Here is a 15,947-nt window from a genome sequence, read left to right on the forward strand (position 1 = left end):
AGCACTGTAGATTGCTCATATACCCAAACACATATTAACCCAGTTTAATGCTGATTATCTTGTTCCAAGATCAAGGATGATCGCCCTAGAATGACGGTGCTGCCAACAGGGCTGACTCTACAAGGAATAACTTTATGAGCTTTACTTAATTAATTTCATCTTGACTTAATCTAAATTCTATGGAAATCAAGTAGATATTTGCCCCGGTTCCATTTAGAGCAGGGGTAGGAAACTTTGGCTCTTTTATGACTTGTGGAGTTCAACTCCCAGAATTCCTGAGCCAACTGGCTCAGGGATTCTGGGAGTTGAAGTCCACGAGTCATAAAAGAGCTAAGGTTGCCTACCCCTGATTTAGAGGCTTAAATGAGGTCTTCAATCTGAAAAAAAGGAACACGGTCCTGATTTAGAGAGCCATGCTTTTATTAAGTATCAGCTACGACAGTTTTTTCTCCATACAGTTACTGAAAATAAAACAAGCCATATACAACATCATCCCCTTATTTTGGGAGATCTATTGCACTTTTTAGGATACGTTTTACCCTGCTTTTTAAATTCATTTTATTTGTTTTATTTTAATAGGGGAACATTCTGATCTCTTATATAAGTTATCTAAAGAAGCAGTTAAGCAAGGGAAAACAAACATCCAGAAGAGTATCGACCAGAGAGATGAGAAAAAAGAGAGTGACTCAAGTTCCTGTATGTATCAAATGCAATGCAATTGAACTTGATTTTTTTTTTTCATATTCATGCTTGATTTGTTTTAATTCCAACCATGGTTGATTAAGAGTAAGTTTCACTTTTGATCAATTCTCATCCATTTTTATGTGCATATAGTGTCCGAAATTGAGAGTGGAAAGGGAAGCGGTGATTGCCTCCCAGCATTAAATTATCAAAATTCCAATTGTGTCACGCTCGGTTCAAGGATTGTTCGTGTTAATGACACAACTGGCAAAATATCAGATGGCACAGGAGATGGATGCCGCATAGGTAAGCTGATGTGGCTGACAGTTCTTTCTAAGCATGGCTAAAAATTTATGGATATTTGATTTACTTTACATTCCCCTTGCACATGGTTATTCACAAGTGGCCAGATTTTCCTGAAAACGCATGGTAAATTGAATAGAAAAGTAAGGCTTCCAGCCTTTTCATTTAAAAATAACTGCAGCAAAACCCTGTGAGCATATTAAGGGGATCCTGTGAGTCTGCCGGTGTTTTAGTAAGTTAATGTAATATCCTTGGATTTTGTCCATGCGGGTTTTTTTTCTTTCTTTCCAGATACCTCTGCGGGATTGCTCTTCTCTTGTTTTGACAATATCAATAAAACAGGAGCCACTAAAGCTGAAAAGCTGAGAAACAAGCATTTAAATGCAGCTGAAACCGAACACAAATGGATGGTTTGGCGAAACAGGAAATTGAGTGGAGATGCTTTAATGGAGCTTATGAAGAATCAGATTAATCAGGAAGCCAGACCGGAAGAAATTGTGGAAAAACTGGGCGTGGATGCAAAAATCCTTTCTAAGATGTTTGAGAAAAGAATGAGGCCAAAGACTCTCAATCTCCAACCAGCTTCTTCGGGAGCCGGTCGGAAGATCAATCTGGAAAAAGAATCTAGTGATGAAGACACAGCCTACGAGAACGGCCGTGTGCTTAAGATAGAGTCTCCGGTTATATTTGATTTGGAAGACCTGGATAATGAACCCGTCCCGGTGAAACCTGCGAAGCTGATGCATAAAAAGCCCAAGAAGGTTCAGCGGGCTATAAGTTTTCCGCTGAAGCCCATCGAGAAGGTTAACATTGAAACTGGCTTTGATCCACTCTCCTTGTTGGCAGCTGAGAAGGGGCAAGGGAAGGAAGAGGAGGAGGAGGAGGGGGAGAAGAGGGTCTCCACCCCATCAGCCAGGCGCGATTTAGCGGAAGAAATCGAGATGTACATGAATAATATGAGTAGTCCTTTAACAAGCCGGACCCCCAGCATCGATTTGCAAAAGGCCTACGGCGACAAGAATCCCAACAGAAAGAGTCCAACCTTAGGCCAGCCATGCCGAAGATCTAGCCTCCCTCCAAACTCACCCAGGTCAATAACGCTCCCCAAATCCAAGAGCTACCAGGTCAAAAATGAAAGAGGGAGGGACCGGCTTTGGTCCTCTCCTGTGTTCTCTCCGAACAATTTGTCAAGGGGGCAGTCTCAAGACATGGCTGATGCAGTAGCACTCGCCTCTCCAACCTCCTTCAACCTGGACACGCTCCTGACCCCAACCTTCGATGTTCTGAAGAGCAGCATGTTTTCTGCAGGAAAAGGGGTGGCGGAGAAGGCCAGCAAGTGGTATTCAAAGTTCGCCACCTACGCGGCAGCATCGAAGGTAAGCCCTTTCAAATGGTTGTCGTGAAAATACACAGTTCAGCAGAGATTCCGATGGGGCTGCTTGTCCTTCACCACCCCTGGACGGCTCAGGGTTGAACCCTTCTTCAGCTTCATCGGAGTTGCCTTTAAAGGCTGTGAAAGTCCTAGGACAGGGGTAGGCCACCTTGGCTCTTTTACGACTTGTGGACTTCAACTCCCAGAATTCCTGAGCCAGCCACGCTGAGGGGAAAGGGAGAGGTTTCCAAGCTGAGCCATGCTGGCTCAGGAATTCTGGGAGTTGAAGTCCACCAGTCATAAAAGAGCCCAGGTTGCCTACCCCTGTCCTAGGTGATGTTTATACTCCTCTGAATTGGCTAGAATCACGAGGGCTACAAGATTAGTACTGGTAGAAGAGAATGTCTGTAACTCAGGGCTGAACCGTGTGGTCCTTGGCGCTCTCTGAGTTGGTTGTTTTCTTGCAGACATTTCATTTCCCAACTAGGTAACATCATCAGTGTTAGAAAGGAGTGGGGCTTGCTCTCTCTTTAAGTGGTTTGCCTTGCCAATATTAGTGGCCGAGTGGTTGTCCCTAACTTCTTGATTAGGGAACTACTTAATTAGGGAACTTTAGTTCTGGTGCCCTTGGTGCTCTCCGAGCTTGGTCGTTTTCTTGCAGAGGTTTCCTTACCCAACTTGGTAACATCATCAGCGTTAGAAGGGAATGGGAGTGACTGACCTGATTTTGTGACCTGTTTTTTTAATGGCAGTCGTTCAGCAGCCATTAAGCACGACGGTTCGTTCAGTGAGGGCCGAGTTTGGCCAAAAACTGGAAGCAACTGCCAGTTTCTGGCCAAGCTGTCCTAAAATGCTGACTGCCTGGCTATGGGAAGCTGTAAACAGCTGTAAATGCGGCCTTCTTACCGGCTGTCCGAAGTTCAGTGCCAGGACCGTGGGAGGGGCCCGACCCTCGGAATTTCAGAACCAGGTAGCGAGTAGCCCAAAGAAGGTCCATTGTGACTTCGACCGGTCGTAAGTCAAGGGCCACCTGTGCTGCTTTGCCACTAAAGGCTTGCCGCCAGATGTGGATCTGTAGCAACTCCCAAAGTCCTCCTGCCTGTTCCTGTTTCAGGATCAAAACTCAGACCGAGCAAGTGTGTCGTCCCTCGGGGCCCTGGACTCGGAATCTGCCTCTCTCACCGACGAAGACGTGTGCAACGATCTGGAAAGCAGCTCTTCTCCTTGGGATGATGCGTCCTCGGCTTTCAAGCGCATCGGCCTGAGCTCCACCAGTCTGGAAAGTGCCGCTTCTCACAACGGCTCCTCAAAGCGTTCCTCGCACTGTGGTAAGAGCTGCCCAGATGTTTTTTTTTCCTGGTCTGCTGTCGTCTCCTCAGCTGACGCAGGCTTGGGAAACGCCGGTCACCGTGTTATCTGGCGGGACGTCCGCTTCTCCTTCCAGAAGGGGACGGTATTAAAATGGCCCAAGGAATTCAACCTTGCCAAATCAAAACCGGGCCAGGGTTCAGATACAATAAGGGTTAAAAAAAGGCTCACATTTTCCTGCAGGAGATCCATGTTTCTCTCCTTCGGAATGGAGCCCTGGGTTAGGATTCCTGCTTTTTTTTTCCATTGGATGACTGGGAGGAAAAAAGTGCAATGGAAAGGTTTAAATTAAGTTCCTTTGGCCAGTGGAGGCGGTCCTCGACTTGCGACCACAATAGAGCTCAACATTTCTGTTGCTAAGCGAGATAGTTGTTGAGTGAATTTTGCCCCATTTTACCACTTTTCTTGCCACTGTTGTTAAGTGAATCTGGTTTCCCCACTGATTTTGCTTGTCAGAAGGTCACAAAGGTGATCGCGTGATCCCGGGACACAGCGACCGTCATAAATATGAACCAGTCAAGCAGTTGAATTTTGGTCACGTTTGAATGTCTTCTGTAATGTTTTATATAACGTGTAAACTGCCCAGAGTTGTTGGGAGTCAGGTGCCAAATACATTTTAATTCTTTCTATTCTTTCTAGGATTATTACCCCTTTCTCTCTGAAGTTAAAGGGAGGGGGCAGCTGGGAGGAGATCGTCTTTCCCAGAACTGACTAGTGTAAATATTTGTTTTGACTATGCCCTTTTGCTTTTTTAGGCTCTTTTTCAAAAGCAGAGGTGGTTCCCTCTTGCAGTCCAAGCAGCACCAGCGTCTTCCAGAATTACGCCCTGGAGGTACAGTTATTTTTTGCTGTCGCTACCATAAACCTGGCGAAACAGATTCCAAAAGAAGGTTTATTTGCCTTCTCCTGTCACATTTATCCTTAAAGTCCTAACATTTCAATCCAAGGAAGTTTGCAATTTAATTAGCTGGAATTTCATAGGAACATTTTTGGACAGGTATGTTTGGACAGGTATGCCCTCCTTTGACCTAACCAAAGGTCTTTGGGTCCGGCCGGTACCTCCCCCCCCTTTGTGGCACCTTCCGTCCGTTGGCGTATCACCCTTCAATAAAACCCTGGAAAGCACCATTGCTGTCTGGAATGACCTGTTTTTGATAGCCCCAGGATATGGGAGCTGCTATGTGGAGAAAAAAAAGAAGGAAGGAAGGAAAGGAAGGAAAAGAAGGAAAAGAGCAAGAGAGGAAGGAAGTAAAAAAGGAAGAAAAGAAGGAAAGAAAAGGAAGGAAAAGAGGATTAAGGAAGGAAGGAAGGAAGGATTAAATTTTGGCTGACCATAATTGCAAACTCAACTTTCCTGCTCTGGCAACATGTATCTTTCTAAAAATGGCATAAAAAGATCCTCATTTTTTGCAGGCAGAGCACCAGGCTGGAAAAAGTACAAGAGTATTTTTGTCTGAAAGAGACATCCTTTTTTTATAGCATCTAAATCATCATATAAATGTAATTATAGCATCTAAATATCATATAAATGTAATTAAATTACTAAATGTAATTTATAGCATCTAAATATCATATAAATGTAATTAAATAAATAAATAAATAAATCTTGTTATTGTATGCCAAAAAAAAAAAAAGTACTCTCCCGTGGCTTTAACTCAGTGCCTCCCCCAGGTCCTGATCTCCAGCTGTTCCCGATGTCGGACCTGCGACTGCCTGGTCCATGACGAAGAGATCATGGCAGGCTGGACCGCGGACGACTCCAACCTGAACACCACCTGCCCCTTCTGTGGAAACCTCTTCTTGCCTTTCCTGAATATTGAAATCCGAGATCTCCGGGGACCCGGAAGGTACTCGTTTACTGCTCCTTTGGAAAGGGAATTTTTATTTCACAGTGTTTTTCCACATGCAACAATTTCATAATCACGTGAGCATAATCTTTGTAGGTACTTCTTGAAGCCCAGTCCTTCTTCGGAAAACATCCAGCTTCCGTTCCCTTTTATGAACCAGGCCGACAAAACGTGCGTTGCTGATCCCCTTTCAGGATTTACTGCAACTTTAATTCCAGCTCAAAATGACTTGGTTTCAGATGGGTACGTTTATTTCATGATTTTTAAAGCATTCATAACTGCATTTATAACTTTCTTTTTGTCAAAATGAACTATCCTCTAAACCCCAACACCCCAAACCTGGTGAGGTTAATTGGATGGAGAGAAGGGACTTGCAAATTCATGGAAAAAGCCATTTGACCAAGTTCACACAGTATGAACAGTAAATCAGTGGAACGGCTTGCCTTCAGAAGTTGTGGGTGCTCCAATACTGGAGGTTTTCAAGAAGAGATTGGACAACCATTTGTCCAGAATGCTGTATGGTCTCCTGCTTGAGCAAGGGGGGTTGGACTAGAAGACCTCCTAGGCCCCTTCCAACTCTGTTATCCTTTAAATGGCTTAGATACTAGAGCAGGGCTCTTCCAACTTGGCCCTTTTGTGACTTGTGGACTTCAACTCCCAGAATCCCTCAGCCAGCGTGCCTGGCTGAGGAATTCTGGGAGTTGAAGTCCACAAGTCATAAAAGGGCCAAGTTGGAAGACCCCTGTACTAGAGGAAGACAGATGGCTTGTGTTCCAGGCTAGTTATCAGCCTTCAGTATCTTTCTTCCTGCCTGGAATCTTCTCAGCAGTTGATGTAGTTCTCCAGTCAACATGTAACCTCTTTCAGCAGCTGCAAGACAAAACATTTGGACACCCTCTGTGCCAAGAGCATTCAGATCCCTTCTCAGCGAAGGCATCCTTCATCCAAAGACGAACCGCTTGGCCACCCCCTGTCAAGAAGCGTCAGTGCCTACAGTTCTTTAGAGATAGATGAAGTGGGAGTCCATACACACAACCACGTGGTGCCCACAGGGAGCCTGCCTACAACTTTCCAGCAGAGAATGGTAAGGGTCCGAGTGTTGTGTTCCTCACCTGGATTTTCAGAAGAAACATAGCCTGGATCAAGCCTTGCTGTGATATTTGTGTGCTTGTTCGTCTGTATCCTACCTTTATTATTTTTACAAACAATTCAAAGGGACGAACATCTCCAGCACACCTTCCTCTTCCTCCTATTTCCCCCCCGCCCAATAACAACCCTGTGAGGCAGGTTGGGCCGAGAGAGGCCAAATGGCCCCAAATCACCCAGTTGGTTTTCATGTCTAAGGCAGGACTAGAATTCACAGTCTCTTGGTGCTTTTGCCCAAAGTCATCCAGTTGGTTTTTATGCCTAAGGCTGAACCAAAACCAGCAGTCTCCTGCTTTCTAGCTGGGTGCCTTAACCACTTTAAGGTTTAATTATAGAATCATTTTACTGAATATGATCAGAGGAATTGCGGTAGGAATTAAATCATTCCTGTTCTTGGACTAGTGGTAGTTTTATTGTTGATTGTTTTACAGATAGCCCTCAATTTACCATCATTCATTTAGCAATCATTTCAAGTTATGACCACACTGTTAAAAGTGTTTAGGACAGGGGTAGGCAACCTTGGCTTTTTTACGACTCGTGGACTTCAACTCCCAGAACTCCTGAGCCAGCATGGCTCAGCTTGGAAAGCTCTTCCTTTCCCCTCAGCGTGGCTAGCTCAGGAATTCTGGGAGTTGAAGTCCACAAGTCATAAAAGAGCCAAGGTTGCCTACCTCTGGTTCAGGATCATTGCAGGATCCCCGTGGGCATGTGATCAAACTTTGGGCAGGTGATCGCCGTTGGCCACCTTCCCAACCAGTTCTCAACAAGCAAAATCAGTGGGGGAAGCTGGATTCGTTCGACAATCACATGCTTCAGTTAACAACCACAGTGATTTTCTTAACAACCCTAGCAAAAAGATCATAAAATTGGACATGACTCACTAAACATCCACCATGCTTAGCAACAGAAATTCTGGTCATAAGTTGAGGACTTAACCTATACTAGCAATTGCCTTTTACATTGTTTTTGAGCAGTGCTCTGGACTCCTTTAAGGAAAGGAATAATAGAAACCATTAAAATGCAATTTAATAAGATACAATATGCCATAAGACAAAAAATCTTCTCTGTGGTTAAAAATAGTCAAAGCAGAAGTTTTAAAGCCCAGCAAATCACAGGAAAATCAAAAGGTATACTAATAATACCTGGAGATTCAGGAGGAGGGTGCCCCAACCAAGGACCCTTTTCTCATGATTATTCCACAGGGGTTTCTCACTCATCTTTCTCCTTATGCCCTGTCTGGCATCGCAGGAGTCTTTGCAGCTGGAGTGGCATCTACCTAGCCCGGAGCCCATCACTGTTCCTTATCTAAGTCCTCTCGTTGTCTGGAAAGAACTTGAGAGCTTGTTGGAAAATGAAGGAGATCACGTGATCACCGTGGCAGAGTTTGTGGACCATCATCCCATCGTCTTCTGGAACCTGGTGTGGTACTTCCGACGGTTGGACTTACCCAGTAGCTTGCCTGGATTAATTCTGTCCTCTGAACACTGCAATAAAAATTCCAAGGTATGGAAAACAAAGTGTTACGCTAACTGCAAGCATTGGTTTTGTTTGAGGATGTGTGGTTGTTATTAATTTAAAGAGCTGTAGGAGAAAGGGTGGCAGAACCTGGGGGGTGGAGTGAAACAGGGAATCAGCCTGGAATCCCTGCGTAGTCACAAGAGAGCCAACTCCGATCCACCATCTCCAATTCCCCTTGAGTATCGTTGACCATTATCTAGCTAACCTGGTGCTACCCCTTAATTCAGAAGATTCCCGTGCATGGACTTTTAGCAACAAATCAGTTTAATTGAAATCTTTGTGTGTGGACCTAGTCTTTCACACCTGACAAGAACATTTTAGCTAAACTGGCTGCTTTGTCTTGTGGGCGTACGTTTTTATGCTCCTATAGAATGTGTAGCCTGCTTTACAATCATGTTAAAGTCCTCAACAACCACAACTGAGCCCAAGATTTCTACGGCTAAGTGAGACAGTTGTTCAGTGAATTTTGCTCCATTTTCCGACCTTTCTTGCCACAGTTGTTAAGAGAATCACTGCGGTTGTGACGTTAGCAACACGGATGCAGCTTCCCCATTGACTGCTGGTTAGCAGGTCACAAAAGATGAACACTGCGACCGTTATTAATATTAAGTGAGCTGCCAAGCAATTGAATTTTGATCACGTGACCATGGGGATGCTGCCACGGTCGTAAGTGTGAAAAACAGTCACAAGCCATTTTTTTTTAGTGCCGTTGAAACTTCGAACAGTCACCAAATGGACTGTTGTAAGTTGAGGATTACCTGTACTGAAGCATTCATTTTTGCTATATTCTGGAATTTCTAGTGCCTCTTCTCATCCTGAGCTAACTCCATTTCTCTTTGCATTTCCTGCTCCTTATGACCTTGCTTCTGGGTAACGCTGCCTTATTCCCTTTTATAATTGTATCTGAGATATTTTGTGTCCTCCCTCTACAGATACCCAGAAACTGCATCTTGGAGAACAGCAAGCATGTTCTGATTCAGATGTTGTGGGACAATATGAAACTGCACAAAGATCCAGGACAGCCCCTCTATATTCTATGGAATGCCCAGAGTAAGTTATCAGTATTCTTTATTATTTTATGGAAAAAGATTTCCCACCAGGCCAAAAGCCCGGAACTGATAGGCATTAGGAGTTTGATCACGCCATTCTTGTCTTACAGGTCAAAACCGTACCCTTGTGTTTGAGAGTGAGTGTTGTGTTACGTCTTGCTATTGCTGAGAAATTATTTATTTCTTGACTTACTTTGAACACACACCCCCTCCTTTCCTAGTGTGTATGTGCATATTTTATGTCGTTGCTTTTCGGCATCCTGTCTAGGCATACATTTATTTTTCCCAGCCATTTTGTGTACTTTGTCAATCCTTGTCCTAGTTTCACTTTCTTTGAGAAATACTAAGAATCCTTGTAATGATTTGGAGATGACTCCCTGCCTGTTTTGACCTGGCCTTCAGTATTCCCTGGCTTACAGCTCATAGATGCCATTGAGCAGACTTTCTTTCTTACGGCTGGCCGTTCCCTGTCGCACTTCATTCGTGGACCCCCAGCTTCACAAAATTGTCTTTATGCGATATTCTTTTATTTTTAAAACCAGCTGACAGCCTTGGTTTTTTTTGTTGTTCACTGTACTTTCTAAATGTCTTTCTCCAGCTCAGAAATACCCAGTGGTTCGTTTACTGCAAAAGGATGACAGTTTCTTTAACCAGGAGCTCTTAAGAAACATGGTCAAGAGTATTAAGATGAACGATGTCTATGGACCAATGAGCCAGATCCTAGAGAGGCTGAACAAAGGACCACAGATCAAAAGGCAGAGGTAAGGCCAAAGTCTGAAAATCTGCTTTTTTTTCCCAGGGAAGAAAAAAACTCAGAAGATTCAGTTGGTCACTCGCTCAGAAGGTATTTGTTCCTTCCTCAAATTACCTGCAGCCCAGTATCTAAATGCTAATACACAATCTGGCACAGCGGATTTGAAACCGTGATTAAAAAGTAAAGCTTTCCCATGTTAATTTTTGTCTATTTTGTTTCAGGAGTCTTTATAGAGAGATACTATTTCTCTCTCTCGTTGCTCTTGGAAGAGATAATATCGATATAGGTAAGCTATCAGTGATGTTCTCCTTAGTGTGTGTTAAATGTTTAAACTGTGCAAACTATAACTTCTGGCCTTAGAAAGCATAATTGTATTTGAAAAGTGTAAAGTCCTCTTAAAAAGGGTAGGCAACCTTGGCTCTTTTGTGACTCGTGGACTTCAACTCCCAGAATTCGTCAGCCAGCATGGCTCAGCTTGGAATCTATCTATCTATGTATCTATGTATCTATGTATGTATGTATCTATCTATCTATCTATCTATCTATCTATCTATCTATCTATCTATCTATCTATCTATCTATCTATCTATGTATCTATCTATCTATCTATCTATCTATCTATCTATCTATCTATCATCTATCTATCTATCTATCTATCTATCTAATTTTATCTATCTAATATCTATCTAATTCTATCTAATTCTATCTATCTATCTATCTATCTAATTCTATCTATCTATCTAATTCTATCTATCTATCTATCTATCTATCTATCTATCTATCTATCTATCTATCTATCTATCTATCTATCTATCTATCTATCTATCTATCTATCTATCTATCTATCTATCTATCTATCTATCTATCTATCTATCTAATCTATTTATTGATGGACCGACCGACTTACCTGTCTGTGTATCTGCCTGCCTGCCTCCATAAGCCCAGCACTATAGGCATTTTCTTCCTCTCCCTCCAGATGCTTTCGACAGAGAATACAAGATGGCTTACGATCGTCTCACCACAAATCAGGTCAAGAACACTCACAACTGTGATCGGCCGCCTAGTACCGGAGTGATGGAGTGTCGAAAGACGTTTGGGGAACCGTATCTCTAAACAGAACCGGGGCGCGTCACGAGGTGCTTCTTAGGCGAACAACAACAGCAGCCGCCACAGCCGTCAGAAAGACTCCTCTTCCACTGAGAACCCCCCCTCCCCTGGGCCTTTGTCCAAAGGAGAATTCCTGTAGGGAACACAGTCCTGGGATTACGAGAGACCCCCCCCCCGGGCTCCAGCTGGTGTAGAATCCGGGGCGCTTTGCGGCAGAAAAGGGCGGATCAGGGTGGAGCAGAAACATGCGGGGAAGGGAGCATGCATCAAGGAAGCTTTTGAAATAAACTGTTTGCAGGGAAGGTGCGAAAGGTTACAGAAGGCAGGCCAGAGTTATATTACAACAGATTCTAAATTATTTATAGCGAGGTCATATTTTTTTAACTTTTTTAATTCCTAGAGCGAACTGAGGGGACTTGGTTGTCTAAGCAATACTTTTCGGAATATTGCTGTGTATAGGAACAGGTCTTTTTTTTTTTCCACCCCCTTTTCTTTTCTAAAGAAACACTTCTTTCGTTTTGCTTTTTTTTTTATGTAATGCAGAACTTTCAGTCCTATATTTCCTATTCTGCAAAATCTACATTTACCTAGCTAATTTGAGCTGACAAGTATTGCTGACTGAGTGATAGGAAGCTTTCTTAATTTAATCGGGTTTGTCACTGTTTGGACACTGAAGCCGAGGTCGCTTTCCTTCTCTCCCACGGAACGGAGCTTCCCCGATATTTTTATATGAAAGACCTGATTGAATATTGGGAGCCACCGCTGATCGCTGCAGAGAACCGTCTCAAGAGGGCTGGAGCAGAACGCCCGCCTCTCTGTACAGGTAGTCTTTGACTTACAACCACAGTTGGGACCAGAATTGCCGTCCCTGAGCAAAGCAATTGTTAAGCGAGTCGCGTCTGATTTTACAACCTTTTTGCCGTGGTTGTTAAGCAAATCAGGGCCAGGGTTAAGACAATTGTTAAATTCATCCAGCTTTCCCCACTGACTTTGCTTGTCGGCAGCCAGCTGGGAAGGTCACAAATGGTGATCAAACATCCTTGCAACCATCGTAAAAACAAGCCGGTTGCTAAGCATCCAAATTTTGACCACATGACTGGGGGTGCTGTGATGGTTGTAAGTGCAAGGATCGGGCCGTAATTTTTAGACTGTCCTCTCTAGGAATTGTATGATTAAGCTGGATGTTCTAAATCAGTGAATAGACAATTTCTAAAGTCACTTAACTGCTAATGATTTAGCAATGTTTGAGATACGTGTCTGTTAATTTCCGTGTACAGTTCCTAAGTTATTGCATCTCCAGAGAAAACAAATGTAAGTGCCTGCAGTAATACATTTGTGTGCTACAGGTCATCCTTGTTTAGTGACCACAGTTGGGACTGGCCATTCGGTCATTAAGTGAAGCAGAAAAAGAAAAATCACCATGTGCTTATGATCTGACTTCAGCTTTCCTTTGCTTTACCAATCTGTGAAGGTCATAAATACGAGAATTGCTCATACAGCCAGTGTTGTAACTGTGAACGGTCGCTAAATAAGGCAGTCTCTAAACAAGGACTTCCTTAGAAGGTACCAGCTTCCGAACTGTATGAAAGCCACTATTTCAGAGTATTTTATAGCCATGATGGAAGGAAGGATTGGTTCTTCCTGAGCTGTAACTAAGGAATCAAGAGAACCACTAGCCAGAATCAAAGCTTGGGCTGGGAAGCATCGTTCATTTAGTTTTAGCTGACGTGATTCCTGATCAGGAATATTTGCTTGGGGCTTTGTTTCACCCAAGAGAACAACTGTATGTTGACGGGAAAAAATGTCCAGGTAGTTCTCAACTTACGACCACAATTGAGCCCAGAATTTATGTTGCTGTTAAGTAAGAAATTTGTTAAGTGAGTTTTGCCTCATTTTCTTGCCACCTTTGTTAAGTGAATCACTGCAGTTGTTAAATTAGTAACACGGTTGTTAAGTGAATCTGGCTTCCCCATGGACCTTACTTGTCAGAAGGGATCCCAGGGTCCAAGGGCACTGCAGTCGCCCTAAATATGAGCCATTGGCCAAGCGTCTGAATTTTGATCACGTGACCACGGGGATGTTGCAGCGATTGTAAGTGTGAAAAACGGTCATAAGTCTCTCTTTTCAGTGAACTTCGGTCACTAAATGAACTGTTGTAAGTCGAGGACTACCTGCAGTCTCATTCTAATGAAAGCACTTCCTATCAGCTCCTCTCTAGGTGTGGTTGAATCAAAGATCGCGGCAAAAGTACCATTAAAAGCGCTATTAAAAAGAGAGCCTATCGTTCAGTTTAAGTAGGAATTACCCAGTTTTCACAGACAGCCAGGATGGACAGTCTTCATGGACAGCCAGAGCATCTAACGGAGAGGGGTTAAATCATATAAAATCAGAAACACCACTACAGGCTAAAACCACAAGACTAGGTCTGATTTTCTTTGGCTGTGCCAGGGGTGCCAATTCATTGGAGAAGCCAACAGTGCCAGGAATGGTTGGTAGAACAAGAAGACGGAACAAGCAAAGAAGCTGCTGACTTGATGCCAGCAAATCAGACACCAAGTTGAACACCCAACAACTGAAAGAAGCTGTGCTTGACAGAGAAGTTGCCTATAAAGTCACCAAGAATCAGACACGACTAAATGGTTTAAAAAACAGAGTCTTCAACATCTCACTAACCATTTAATGATCTGCTAATATCCATTGCAGGGGTAGTCAACCTTGGCTCTTTTATGACTCGTCGACTTCAATTCCCAGAATTCCTGAGTCAGCTTAGCTCAGGAATTCTGGGAGTTGAAGTCCACGAGTCATAAAAGAGCCAAGGTTGACTACCCCTGATCCATTGCATCAAGTTCAGGAAGTGGAACCTTACCTTGACCTTCTCTGTTCGGTCAAGCAATACAGGTAATCCTAGACTTACAACCACAATTGAGCCCAGAATTTATCTTGTTCAGTTCCTAGTTTAGTTTATACTCATCTTGGAGAACAAAGAATATTCTGGGGCCTTTGCTGCCCCAACGATGAAATTCTGCCTCACGTTATGCTCCTTTAAAAAGCAACCCGGGACTTTTTGTTACTACTATTATTTTTAAAACAGTGAATGAAAATGAAATACGGCTTTCCCTTCTCTGAGCATCCTGTTTTATCCTAATGTTTTGGCACAGTTTTGTACTTCCACTCATCATGAAACCAGTCTCCCCTCTGTTTGCTTCAGGGTATCAGACGGAACAAAATGTTTGTAAAACTCTAATGTTTAAATAGGGCTTTATCAAGAATCTGATAAAGTATTTTATCTTAGTTAACTTAGCAATTCAGTAGGAAATATTTTACTCCCAAAGGCAGAAATGGAGACTTGTTACATGTAAATGTGTATATAAAATATTAAAAAAAAATTTTGGTGGGTTTTCCAGAAAGTAGTTGTATTTCTCAAAAATATGATCTCACTGGAATTTCAAAACGGACGTTTTATTAATTTGCAAAAGAGCACTTTCACAAAGGAATGGTTGTAGATTTGTACATATGAACTGTTTACATTTTGTTTACCAAAAAAAAAGGACATCAGTTGGAAGTGTTTATTTTTGGTTTCAATTTGTAGGTCAATTTCGAGGTGTATATTTCAATCTTCACAATGGGAAAACATATTTTTTTTCCTGAAATATCATTAAAAAAAAAGACTATTTAAAGTTTTACAAAGACTCAATAAAGAAAAGTTTAAAAAAAGATGCTTGTAGATATTTTTTTGTTATCGAATGGGAGTAGCTGTAATTTCTTTCCACTTATTTTCAGGCTTCGTAAGGCTTCAGTATCGAGAACAGATAGTAACAGGAAAAAAAGACCCGCGGGCTGCAATTTTTATTTTTTTTCCTATTTACTGATTTATCCCTCTAGTCTAGCACAAACTATGATGTCAGCCCTGCAAGATAGACCAGATCAAGACTGACTTCAGTTATTATATAGACACTCATTACACTGTATATAATAACACAGTGACGGCAAACCTTTTAGGGACCGAATTCTAATTGTAATAATTAATTCTAATTCTAATAAACTCTGTTCCCCAATGGGAGGGGCTCATTTCAGCTCCTTGCAGAGGCAGGTTCACCCTGGGCAGCTGGAATGGGGAATTCTGGGAGTTGAAGTCCACCCGTTAAGGCGGCCAGATTTGAAAAGCACCGATTTTAAATGAAAGGGGGAAAAAATCACCACCAGCGGCGGCAGAAGCAGGTCAAGAGGAAACTCCCCGGGGGAAGAAGCAGCTAAACATTAAGAAGAGAAATAAATGGGGGGGGGGGGGGGGGGGGGGGGGGGGGGGGGGGCAAAAGGAGACTGCCAGGCAGGTTCCACCGAGATTTGAACTCGGATCGCTGGATTCAGAGTCCAGAGTGCTAACCATTACACCATGGAACCGCAGCGCCGCTGGGGCCGTCAGGAGCCCGCAGAAAAGCCGCCTCGACGGAGGCTTCCTCCTTTCCTGCCCGGCGAAAGGGCGTCCTTGTTTGGAGTTGGGGGGGGGAGGACTTTAAGGGCTGCCCCGCCCTGTTGGGAGGAAGCCGGCTTGTGCACGACCCACTCGGCATGCACGCCACCGAGCATGCACAGAGGGCAGCTGGGGGAGGGGGTTCTTTGCATTCCGCGCGTGCAAAGCGGGGGGGTGGGGAACCGAGGGGGAATTGCAGCCAAACTCGAATTTTTGCAAAGGAAAAATACAAGCCGGGAGCGGAGAAGGCGGCACTCTGTGCATGCTCAGGGGCACAGCCCTTTGCAACCGCCGCCTCTCTCTTCCCCCCTCCTTTTTTTTTCTTTTGCAA

General features: G+C 43.5%; 1 protein-coding gene and 1 non-coding gene across 2 annotated transcripts; one reads left to right on the forward strand and one right to left on the reverse strand.

The window, feature by feature from the left end:
* Window positions 1-575: 575 nt before the first annotated feature.
* On the forward strand, window positions 576-11,253 carry LOC107289789 (C-myc promoter-binding protein-like; the record flags this gene model as incomplete). The annotated part of the gene is made up of 14 exons (XM_029284618.1): window positions 576-696; window positions 835-976; window positions 1,280-2,360; window positions 3,471-3,690; window positions 4,495-4,556; window positions 5,396-5,571; window positions 5,668-5,818; window positions 6,449-6,655; window positions 7,966-8,220; window positions 9,168-9,285; window positions 9,395-9,421; window positions 9,883-10,045; window positions 10,260-10,324; window positions 11,015-11,253. Coding segments are annotated over 14 exons (2,925 nt in total), but the record flags the coding sequence as incomplete, so codon positions are not given.
* Window positions 11,254-15,474: 4,221 nt separating this feature from the next.
* TRNAQ-CUG lies at window positions 15,475-15,546 on the reverse strand. Its single transcript has one exon. It is a non-coding gene; the product is annotated as a tRNA-Gln (tRNA).
* Between the last annotated feature and the right edge of the window lie 401 nt (window positions 15,547-15,947).

This window comes from Protobothrops mucrosquamatus, unplaced genomic scaffold (genome assembly GCF_001527695.2).
Source record: "Protobothrops mucrosquamatus isolate PMUCROS unplaced genomic scaffold, P.Mucros_1.0 scaffold768, whole genome shotgun sequence".
NCBI lineage: Eukaryota > Metazoa > Chordata > Lepidosauria > Squamata > Viperidae > Protobothrops > Protobothrops mucrosquamatus.